At 41.4% G+C, this 12,554-nt stretch overlaps 1 protein-coding gene across 1 annotated transcript in view; it reads right to left on the bottom strand.

Annotated features, from left to right (window-relative positions):
• The window catches only part of LOC115004539 (protein kinase C-binding protein NELL1-like), a 239,280-nt gene that overhangs the window by 138,836 nt on the left and 87,890 nt on the right, over positions 1-12,554 (bottom strand). Inside the window, 4 exon segments of the mRNA XM_029426188.1 lie at positions 1,077-1,176; positions 6,482-6,555; positions 9,892-9,994; positions 11,362-11,496. Coding sequence (XP_029282048.1) covers positions 1,077-1,176; positions 6,482-6,555; positions 9,892-9,994; positions 11,362-11,496 — 412 coding nt within the window.

Here is a 12,554-nt window from a genome sequence, read left to right as displayed (position 1 = left end):
AACAGTAGAGAAGTAGATTATGTTGGAGCAGGTGTTTGAGAGATTTCTGTGGATATTTGATTTTATATTTCTTTCAGTGACTCTGTGCACTCATAAGGTGTCAATCCAAGATGAACACAGAGGTCCATCCTTCAATGCAAATCAACAGTGCAGGAGACAGTAGATGAAGATCAGGATCCCTCACTGGCTTCCCACCTGTGAACAATGGTATTTTTTGGAGCATTTGTTTCGGCTTCTGGGATTAAAACCTTGATCGGTGGTGGATTGAGACTTTAACCCTGCACTAAACGATGTCAGGAAAATTTGCGATAACTTTGTTGAATATCACAATAACGATATTACTCGAGATAAATAAACATATAATAAAGTGAACTCGGTTCTGCCTTTCTACTGATTTCAGTACATTTTTAAAATACAACAAATTGCTTCTTAAATTGACTTTATCCTTTGTCCTTTCCTCTCTTTTCAACAAGTCTAAGTCCTCTTCCATCTCTATTCTTATCTCCCTCTACTCTCTTCTCCTTGTCTTTTCTCTCCTGCCCTCTCTCCTCATCCTTCTCATTTCCTTATCTTTAACTTTATTTTCCTTTCCTTTCATTTGCCTTTATACTCTTTACCTTCCATCTTCCCCGTTTCTTTCTTTCCTTTCCTTTCAACTGCTTAACTTATCTAAATGAGAGCCCAATTTCCTTCGCTCAGATGCTGTCGTGGGTTTCTTTCATTATTGCTCTATAACTGACAGCCTCCTCCTTTGTTTATTCAATGTATTTACTGAATTACCGGTGGCTATTTACCCTGTAGTACCTCCCTGCCAAAGCAGCGGGGTTCAGGCAAATTGGCTTAGCAGGTGCTCTATAGCAGACAGACCAATCTGCTCTGATAGGTATACCAGCCAAGAAGAACTCGTACCCGGCGGATAAGAAGAGAAACAGAGTTATTGCAGAGGCACAGCCTGAATCAGCAACCGGCAGCCTGGCTATGTTTACTGCTCGCAGCGGCAGGGGAATGGTGAATTCAGGTCCAAAGAAAGAATGATTCATGCAACTGAGGATAGTGCACTACGAAGGAAGACATACCTCTGCAAACATTGCAGCATCTGCCATCTGGTAAGATCTGTTCACCGACTGTGCAGTTAAGCTCTGGACACGTTTCTGTGACTTTCACCATCAGGCCATTCTGGAAAGACAGGACGTAGACAAAACATTACAATTTCAGTATCTGTGCATTTAAAGAGATCTTCACCAGAACAATTACACATTACACATTTGAAATGCAAAAAAATTAATTGGGTGATATTTTTCCCGCACATTGACCAAGTTTACCTGCCAAAACACAACCAGACAGCTCTCAGATCAGTAGATTTTGGCACGGTCATATTGGTTGTTGATTGAAGTATGGAAATCCACAATAAGCGGTATATTAAAAGTCTAACTTGATTTACTCTAAGTAGGATGACCTTGTGATGCTGAGAATGTTACAGGTTAATCATGGTCATTTTTCTAACTATTTATTCATGAATGTCATACGGATAAGCCTGTCACGATAACTACCAGAAATAATTGCGATAAACAATATTAATATAATTTTAAGAACATTTTATGCCACTGATATAATGTTAATATAATAGCATAATAATGTAAACAAACCCATCCAAAGAGCAATGGGCATTTCATTCTTAAGAATATTCAGATATTGGAATTGGAATGTTAAAAAATATATAAAAACATATCCTAAATCAATAAAACATAAATGAAATTAAACCACACAACCCAAACAATTAAAGAACATAGTCTCTCATTGCCCAAACCTTTTAATGGTATGGTAAACCCTGCTGTTTACTCCGTCATCATGTTGGCTAAAATGTTGGTGACATTCTTTCCAATTGCACGAAACATATATATATATATATATATATGTGACTTTAATTATCATTAGCACAGACAAGTGTACAAAACATTCAGATAACTTCTCATCTTCTTTTAAAATGGCAAGTGGCAGCATGTGATTTTGGTTTTTGCTAATTTACATTAAAACTTGATGACAGACCAGCATTAAACTCTGTTGTGGGGTTTGTATGTTCTCTACAAGCCGCTGTCTGCTCTGCACACCACTGAACAATCAGTGTTTCTGTAGTCAACTACTCCAACAGAATGATAGGTGATATCTGTAATCTCCCAGTTCAAATTCAATTCAAACATACAAACTAAAACCTATTGTAAAAACATTTTTAAAAGAATAATCTTAAATGTAAAGGTTACGAGAGACAGACGGACATTACGAGAGCGAGACAGTTTGTTCAGTGGGAGGCGTGGATGACTAGTGGCGATAAATCATTCACCAAAACTGGTCGCATGCGAAAAGCAACTTTCGCTCAAGTTTGCAAGTGGTTCCTGACAGCGTGGAGGAGTGTTAAAACATCCACGATCACCAACGGGTTCCAAAAGGCTGGAATGCTGCGTGATGAAGAGGAGGACGCCGCCACAGCTGAGGCCTTTCAGAGGCTGTTCGATTCCGACAGTGACGAAGAGGAGTTTGTTGGTTATGAGAGCGACATCGAAAGAGAGAGGAGAGTGGCTGACGAAGCCACCCTGAGCCTGTTCGTTTCCGACACTGAAGATGAGGACTTTGGTGGTTTTAGTACGCAGGAAGAAGACGAAGATGAGGATTAATGAATCCCCTCTGTGCACGAACCCTTACATATGGTAATTAAATATTAAAAAACCTGCGGCTTATAGTCCAGTGCGGCTTATATATGTACAAATCAGTCAATTTAGCTTCTGCGGCTTATATTCAGGTGCGTCTTATAGTCCGAAAATTACGGTACTACTTATGCCTTACCTTATAATCAACGTACACCAGCGTGTTGCCGATATTTTGTATACGCCATATTTTTGTATAAGTTATGCATTTGTTGGGTATTCGTCTGATACATTTTGTATAAGTAAGTGATACTCTATCAATAGGTTAGACATGGGTATCTGTATATGTTCACTTTTCCGATCCGATCCGATGAAAAGTTGGACATATTTGGACTCTGACAAATTTCCGTATGCGCCGGCATATGTTACCTGTCATACGGATATGTGTGACAGGGCCTTTACCCTTAGGAGTCGACCGTCACGCCGGCGTGATCAGATCACATGACCTGTTCAAACCGGCGCTCCATAAAATCAACAGTCCGGCCAACATTGCCGACTTCTGTCGAAACTACAGGCTTGAAACTCTTTGCCAGTCTTTGATTCATGTAAATCGACCCAGTAAAAACGGAGATATGATGATATAAAGTTGATCCAAAATATTTTTTTCCGCACGCTCAAAAGTATGAGTAATGCAATGTGGCGGCCGTTAAGTATTTTAAATCTTCGCCGTATTTTCTCATTTTACGAAGCGGAAAATAATGCTGGAGACTGTAGATCCTGCTTAACAGGTAGCATTTACCAGGGAGGGGTGGGGTAATCCAGTAAACGGAGCGATGCGAAGCAAAACGAAGCGAAACGAGGCAATACGGAAATAGGCGGAAATAGACGGAAAGAGACGGAAAGAGAAGTAAAGACACGAAGGGAGATTGAAGGAAAGTGACAGAAACAATTGAGAATTGAGAGGATAGTTAGATAGATTTAGTATTGGTCCGAATACAAGATACAACTGCACATGTTAGAGTGGCCTTTTCTCGTGACAGCCTAAGGATAAGGATATATATGATGCAATAATCATGCCGTCTAATCAGCATCTTGATGTGCCACACCTGTGAGGTGGATGGATGGAAGGAGAAGTGCTCACTAACACAGATTTCAATACATTTGTGAACAATATTTGAGAGAAATAGGCCTTTTGTGTATATAAGGGGAAACGCCTATGGATACACATGCTATTTCTTCTTAAAATGTGTATTTAGGTTCATGCTACCTCAATCAAACTTTCACATTATCATAGTGACATCCCATGTATATATTTCCAGCTTTAAAAATGTTTCGTTATGCATGTTTGTGTCACCCACAGTAAAAATAATATCATTTTCTAAATCAGTTTTTACGTTTTTTGTGTGGTTTTGGGTCCAATATGTTCATATAGTACGTCAAAATGAAAAAAAGAACTATCAGGTTATATAGGTGAGGTTGTGCTGAAAAAAAAGATACCAAACATTGACATGCTAAACATTTCTTAATGGGGTTTAGTAAGGCAGAATCAAAGGTATGCAAAAACGGCCAAATTAGCCCCGGACTCCAGAGGGTTAATGTTCGACATACTGACAATTATATCTACAAAGTCAAGAAATGGTCTGTCTCTGTCATAAATGTTTAATGTCAAACCAACAAAAACAAAGCCTTTATTCTTTTTATGTTTAATAAATATTTTCATTTATCTGACCTCACATAAAGGCCTGTGTGTGTAGAACTGCATTGTGATAGTGTGAACCTTATAATTTGAACATCACACAAAGGGAGTATGACTGCTTTTGAATTAAACCACGTCGACAGTTAAAAAGATGTTTTGAGATTGTAAAAAACAGGAGATTTTAAGATAATCCCGAATGAATGAGGCTGCAATGACAACAGAGAGGTTGGAATTTAAAGGCTGTACATTCATGCTCACAAAGAGGGCATGAATACAGATAGCAGGTGCAGATATGCGCCAACAAAGAAGAGAAACAAAGATCGAACTCTGTGTCATCTTCCCCCAGGCTTTTAAAACAAATAGCAGACACACAGCAGCAGCAGCAGCCTGGCTGGTCCGTCAGCGCTCCGGTGGTTCCCGGGATACCTCTCAAGGTTAGAAGTATCGACTCAAATCTCTAAGACTTCTCCTTCACAACTTCCTTCAATGTCGTGCTATTCTAGGAATTATATGAACTGCTTCCTCATGTCATCTTTTAATAGTACAGTCGCTTTGCACTGTGAGCCTTTTCTCAGTCCCATTAAAGCTGGGGTAGGCAGTAGGTTTTTGGCATCATTGGGCAAAAATTCCATCATGACTTTTCAGCATATTGTAACTCAAGTGGTCTGAGAGGAGACTACTCTTCTGCACCTTCTTGTGCCTCTGCTTTCAGGCTTTAATACATCTAGCCTGTGACAGGAGACGTTGGCCAATCTCATTTCAGAGAGAGAGTGTTCCTATCAGCTGTTCTCCAAATACAGATGCACATGCACGTCCTTTAAAACAGTGTAAGCCTGATTCAACAGTAACATTAGTTGTTGGCAACAACTGCCTACACCGCAAAGCAACTCAAAAAAGGAAAAAGGAATCTTATCAAAAAGAGAGTGTGACAATATTGGCTAAACTTTAGCGTTCTGCTACTGTAGCCAAGTCTCATGGCTGCTGCAGCAAGAAGGCTAAACTATAACAGTAACATCATTTTCTCTCAATCTCTCCAATAGCCTTCCTCTAAGTCCTGTAGCCAAAGACTTAGTGGTTTGCAGAAGCGCTAAACTATTAGCAACATTTTCTCACTGTTTGTCGTCTCTTACCGATATTGTAGCGAGCCTCAAATCGCAGCATGTCATCTTGTAATGTCAAAGGGCTTTACAGGCCCACAAGTTTGCAAAGAAAAGAGGAGGGTAATTGCCGCCATATACCGGCACGGGAATCACAATCACAAAATTAGAAATGAATGACTAGCACTCGTACAGGTTACTGTATGAAGCTTGTGCTGGGCAAACCACTAACCACCAATCTCATTCATCTTGCATATTCTCTCCATATGTCAATGCATATATTATTCATTTGTGCTTTTCCCACATCCCACCTCTCCTGCTGTGAAGGTGAGTGGGCAGAAAGGCGGTGTGACATGCAGAAGCGACACGAAAATACTTCAACAAACATGCCGAAATATGCAGCTTCTTACAGAGATTTAAGGGCTCTAGTAGACCCAAGACACAAGAGACCCCTGAAAGCCTCAAAATAAAGCTTTCTAGGTCCCTGCTAAAAAGAATGTCTCTACAAATGTGTCACTTGATCGTAAACGAATGCTGTAATTGCTTGAAACAAAGCTTACAAACAATATAATGATGTTTTGAGTTGCCTAAGGGCTAATAACGAACCCTCTGTATGGCTCTTTGTTAGCAATTAGTTGCACAAAACACAAATGTTCTCCTTAAAATGGTGCATTTAAAGATAAACGGCTTCTCAGTGAAGAAAGCTCACCTCTGTTCTATGGTGAACTCGAATAAGGTTTTCAATTATAATCCATGAAGTGATGAAGCTTCTAATAAAATAAAGCCTTTGTGTTGCTGTGTTAATAAGTTACTCTAATTACCTGGCTATCTCACCATTAGAGAAAAAAAGAAAGGCAGATTGAACAGATTGGGGGAGGAAGTGAAAACTAATATGGCCTGCTGGCTAATTGAATAACACAGCGAGCAGTCCACCACACACAGTTCGCACACATTCACGCTGTAAGAAGAGTGCGGCATGGTATATCTGAGTGCAGAGTAGAGGCTAAATGATAGAGTAAGAACTTTTCAAATGTAAGTACAATGGTTACCTTGCATTCCCTGCAGCTCCTGGACAAAAAGCGCTGGCCTTCAGAAAAGGTCTGGCCCATGTAGGTACATTTCACTGCAGGAACAAAAGTAGAAAAATAACTGCGTTAATAACACAATTAAGGTAAGTACAGTAATTACGAAATACCAGGAATAGAAATTACGCAGACAATATCATCTCCTGTGGAAGCTGAACAATACCACAAAATGCTTTTGATATTGCCGATGGAAAGAAAAGTTTACGGCCGGAAGTTGTGCAGATTTAAATTCTGTCAGAAACAAAGTTGTTCTTGGCTGGTGTGCATAAGCAAAGAGGAACTGTAACAGTGCATTAAGAATACAACAGAGGAGACCCTTCTGCATATTCCTCTGGCTATAAAGCAGAAATAGAAAATGAAGCATATGATATGAAGTCCTGCTCTTTTCCTCTCCAGGGTGCAGGACTGTGGAGCGCTCAGTCGCAGCTCTGGACCGCTGCTCCATTGTTCGCCTGTGCCAGAGCTCTGATGTTCACAGGGGAGGAAGAGGAGGAAGAATGAGCAAGCGGGGGGGATGGAGGCAGAGAAGGGCTGGAATTACTCAAAGCCTAACTATCCTTCAGGGATTCTGTATTTTTCGCAGTGTAGCAAGAGATACAGAGTTGTACGTGGGTCTGTGAAAAGCTACCAGACCCCTGTGTGCTTTATACTAGAAATAGTACCTCCATATAATAATAATAATACTAATAATAACTAATTTAATTTATATAGGGCTTTTTTAGATACACAAAGACGCTTTACAATTTAGAAACATTCTGTACAAGCATAAAAACAGACATATATACAAATGTGTACACTCAAGATGCAAACAAAAGACAAAACAGAACAAAAGACAAAACCAGAACAGAGAGCAGTTAAAACTAGCCGAGTCATGAGAAGGGGGGGAAGGAGTTCAGCAGGGGAAATAAATCTTGAAGAGGTAGATTTTAAGGGCTGGCTTGAACAATGGGAGGATGTTCGACTGTCTGATGTGGTTTGGGAGGGCATTCCAGAGGGTGCATCAACTGAGAAAGGGGAGGAGTTCTGAGAGGTACAGGGTCCAGGCTGTTTAGGGCTTTGTAGGTGGTGAGTAGTGTTTTGAAGTCAATCCTGTGTTTGACCGGGAGCCAGTGGAGGTTGTGGAGGACCAGAGTGGTGTGGTCTCGGTGGCGGGTGGAGGTGAGTAGGCGGGCAGCGGAGTTTTAGACATACTGAAGTTTATTTGGGATTTTGTTGGGTGAGCCATAGAGGATGTTGTTGCAGGAGTCGAGTCTGGAAGTGATGAGGGCATGTCCCTGGGGGGTATCGTGAGTTACTGGGGCGGTGAAGGATTTGCAGTGGTTTATGGAGATGTCTCGATGTCGATGTCTATCAGAGAGATATGACGTGAACCAAGAGATGGTGGTGCCAGTTATTCCTGTGGTGTGTTGAAGGCGTGAGAGGAGAATGGAATGGTTAATGATGTCAAAGGCTGCACTGAGGTGGAGTAGGATGAGGATGGTGAGAAAGCCAGTCACTGCCTTTGTTTGGTGTTGTAAAAAAAAAGTGCACATTTGAGAAGTGTTTGTTTGTGGGTGGGCTGGTTTGCTCTGGCAACTGTTTGTAGGCAGGCTGTTTGTTGTAATGACATAGTCGAGGTGTGACAGGGCGAGCGCTGGACCAGATGGACGGGATGGAGTGGTCAGACAGCGAGAACACAAACTTTTGACAGGAGCTTCTGTGGATGTAACATGAATCAACATAGGAGTCCGAGTAATGATTAATGTTTAATGACTGATGTGCACGATAGGGGGATGAAGTTGTTGAGTTAGAGTAGACTGCGAGATGGAGTATTTCAGCGTCATGCCAACCGGGGAGAATGAAAGCCAGGCGTTGTTAGCCATTAGCCACGGACTAGTTGCCTGGTGGTGGAGAAGTGTCAAGCACAACAGGACGGTCCACAGCATGGCAGGGGATCAGGGCTGACTGATGAATTTGTGTTAGATGTTTGAAGAAACTGAAAAGCAGGAAGGGATGAAGCAGAGGAGGCAGTGAGGGTGGAGGCTGACGGGTCAGCAGCTAGTGTTAGCTGCTAACGTTGGTTGCTAGCCGATCACTGACATGAGGGGGGCTAGCTGACAGCCAGCTGGGGAGGCCGTGGCTCCAGGCAACAAGGCCTAACCAATCCGTGGTATCCGGGTTAGTGGACTGCCAACAACAGGGAGCTAACTAGCAGAGGCTAGCTTAGCAGTGGTATTGCTGGGAAATAGACGGAGGATCCAGTTGACAACAGCTGGGGAGCTGGTGAAGCAGATCGGATAGGAAGCAGGTTATGGAGGAAGGTACCAACAGGTAAGAGGAAAAACAACGATAAGTAGGCACAATCCTTAAAAAGTGGAAACGTTTTGGATGTGAGAATAATGAGTCCCTCACGAGCAAAGAACAGGAAGTGGCTGCTGCAAAACTTCCCAGATATAAATTCTGGAAATAACGCACGGTTGTTTGTAGAGATGTACCCAAATCCAAATATTTTATTTGGGCACAAATAATGCGATGGAAACAGCTATTTTCTTCGTCTGTGCATCAGTTACACATAAATGCCCATTCCGTTTTCAAATTGAGACTTTGATTTCACAAACTAATCGTTACATTTCCTATACATTATTAAAATGTGGCCACTATATTCTGTAGTCGCCTCCAGCGAGTCAGTGCACAGCAGGCACCGAGCTGATGGCTGACCAGCTGGATTACTTTCAAACTCTTTCGCAACCTTTACATCAAAATTAAGCTTAGAACCTGTACTTTTAGCTGTATGTGTTCATTTCCTCCAATGTATTTCAGTCAATATTCATTTTGTTAAACATTTAATTGTCAGTATCTTGTATTAATGTCCTTCGATTGACTGACAGCCATGCAGCATCTCTCCTGCTATTACAATAGATATCAACAAACCTTAATGTGAGGTCAATCTCCCCTTCTCTTAAACTGCCAAGACGATGTAGGATTTTGGATTCTGATTAACAAAAAGGCAGCTTGATTAAAGTCTAATGATAAAACCCAAATGTTTATCGAGAATAAATTATTTTCATAAGAGCAGCTGTGGAGAGATGACCTCATTCTTAGCTCTGTGTGGGTTTTACAGAATAAATATGAGCCAAATCATTTGATTTAAATAGTGATAAGGCCATAGTGTGGATAGAGCAACCGGAAGGTTATTTACATTTTCTTTACCAATTTAAATCCTCATTATCATGTTTTTTTTACTGCTTAGCAGAAAAACAAATGTGCAGTTGTTGGTCAAATAGATTTGACCAGAATCTGTTTGTGTGGTGTGAAAGGTATTTCTGTACAAGAGGCGAGGGGATTTCTTTCTACTTTCTGCTTGTTCAAAATGTGTGCTGCCTGCTGATACTTACGTCTGCATTTTTTGCAGCAAGTCCCATCAACGTGTACAGGCAACGAATCCTCTGAGCAGTTTGCTGGAGGACAGAAAATTCTGCGACACTCCACTACACCATTCTGTAAGAAAAGGATTTTTGTTTTAACCCAAAACATGCAAACATCAGAAGCAAAGATCCAATGCTCACTGTGAACATATGACCTGTAGCATTGCCAACAATCCACACTGAACATGTCTCCTACTCCGTTTCTCAATTTACTTTTGCACAAGCATTAACAGAATTTTACTTTATCTGGAAAAAAAAACATCTTTAACCCTGCCCAACAACAGTTAATATACATAACACATACAGTGTCATGTGTGCTTTCATCCAATGCAGCTTACAGTACAGCTCAACCCTGCAATGGCTAATGCTCTTACCACGCAAACCAACACAAAACTATTCACCTTAAGGAATGCAATCTGAAACTGTAAACTATCATATGTGCAATCTAATAAATACATACATAAATAAATAACGAGAAAAAATCCATAGAAAACAAATTATAATGTCCTACAATCAGATAGCAGATTCATCATCGAGCGCTAGATGGCAGATACTGAAACCGAGCGTCCTGCTGATAGCAGGTGGTTATTCAGGCCCTGAAGGACTGCCTTCATTTTTGAGGCTGATATCTCTCTGCGAGCGCCTCTTCATTTCATGAGTCATCAGAAATGGTTTCTCCAGGACGCCGCGGTTATCAGTTAATGGCATGTCCACGGGAGGAAATCAGACAGACTAAACTCCACCCTGTGCTTGATGTGCAATGATGCAGCAAGTCTAATTCCCCGGGGCCCCAGATGGCATGATTCAACACATTTCAAAGTGTGGCTCCTATGTATGAGTGCAAGCAGCAAGGCTTATTAGGGGCGCTTGTTAGGGGGCGGTGGGAGGCAGCAGGGGATTGGAAAGAAGGAGGTCTGATGGGAAGACACGTTAAGGAAGGTAAGTGTTGAGAGTGGAGGAATTCAGAGTTGTAGCCACTTGCCATTGAAGAAAAAAAATCTACCCTCAGATCCTCTTACGCCGTCATGTATCATCAATCTGTGATGCAGAGGTTATCTTGTTATACATTGTGTAATTTGCCTTTTTGGCATACACACTTTCCCTTGACTACAACTTATGTTCTGCCTATTGTCACAATGAGGGCATGCATGCCCAACATCTATCTGGGAGAGAGATCCTCCTCTCTCGCTCTTCCTGAGCTTTCTTCCATACTTTCCCTGTTAAAGGCTTTTTTTGTTTGTTTTCTTCCTTATGAGAATCAAGGGGTCTAAAGACAGAGGCTGTCATATGCTGTCCAAATTGTAAAACCCCTTGAGGCAAATGCGTGATTTGTCATCATGGGATGTATAAATACATGACTTGGATATGATGGAGAGGTCTTCTGGTGCAATAGGTGAAACCCGGTGCCTCATTCTTTGTGAGCGTGAGGGTGACACTCACCTTACATGCGCAGTTCCTGCAGTTCTCTGGCTCCACCCACAGCTCCTTATCCCGGTAGACCAAACCGTTGGCGCTGCAGGTCCTCTCGCAGTGACAGCCCTCCAATTGGGTCAGCCTGGACTCTGCGTAGTTCAACTGAGGAAGAGCAAAGAATCACCAGAGTCACAAAACCAAATCAATAGTATGAGAGTTCAAGCAGGTTAAACACACACACGCACACACACACACACACACACACACACACACACACACACACTCACGCACACACACACACACAGCCCCCTAGCACTCTGGCATGCCCTGGTCGGTTTTCACAGAGAGCTGCTCTGCTGGGAGCCACTCATTAGAAGGGCACATAGAATAATAAGTGATCATCATTCGGCTCATGCTCCAGACCTCAGGCTATGATCTGCTGAGAAGTGACAGACAGGACTGACAGCCCAGATCCAGCCTCACTCCTCTTTTGTTCCCAGACACTGATCAGCCCTTCTTCTTTGGTTTATTTCATGCTCAACACTCTCCACGGTCGACAAAAGCGATGCAATTTTGACTTGAAAAAAGTGTTGCAGAGGAAGGGCCGCAGAGGGAAGTTTGTTTTCAAGCAGGATTCACTTTAAATAAGGATTTAAGAACCCTGTCTATCAGAATGTATGTTTATAAACTACTGTTTGTTTTGCCAAGCATATTTTATAAGAAACATTATTGCTGGCTGGATGTTCACAGCAATGTTTATTCCAGTGAAGAAAGTTCTGTAACGCGCAAGTTGTGGGGGGAGTGCATGACTTCACATAATGCACCTGAGTGTTGCGTGTGGTTTAGGCAACAACAGCTCTTGGTTTTAGGTTAAGGGAAGATCTGGGTTTCAGTTAAATGTTAATAGAGTAAGAGTGTCTTGTCTCGTGTCAGGTCGCTATTGACCATATTTAATATCAAACCAAGACCACCACAAGATCTTTCCATAACTTTAACCTAAACATAACCATTAAAAAATAGTGTCTTGTCTAGTTGCTACAAATGGATAGTGTATTGTAAGAGCAGATATTATAGAAATAATTTATGAAATATGGTGTCAAACAACATTTTGAAATGATGCCTACAATGAACATTTTGCAACTTTCCAAATACGAAATACGTTTTTTATTTCTTTACATTTTTTTTAATTCAGGTGATCCTCTTAAAATGTATTTTCCATA

This window comes from Cottoperca gobio, chromosome 3, assembly GCF_900634415.1.
Source record: "Cottoperca gobio chromosome 3, fCotGob3.1, whole genome shotgun sequence".
Classification (NCBI taxonomy): Eukaryota; Metazoa; Chordata; class Actinopteri; order Perciformes; family Bovichtidae; genus Cottoperca; species Cottoperca gobio.
This window is presented reverse-complemented; position numbering and strand designations above follow the sequence as displayed.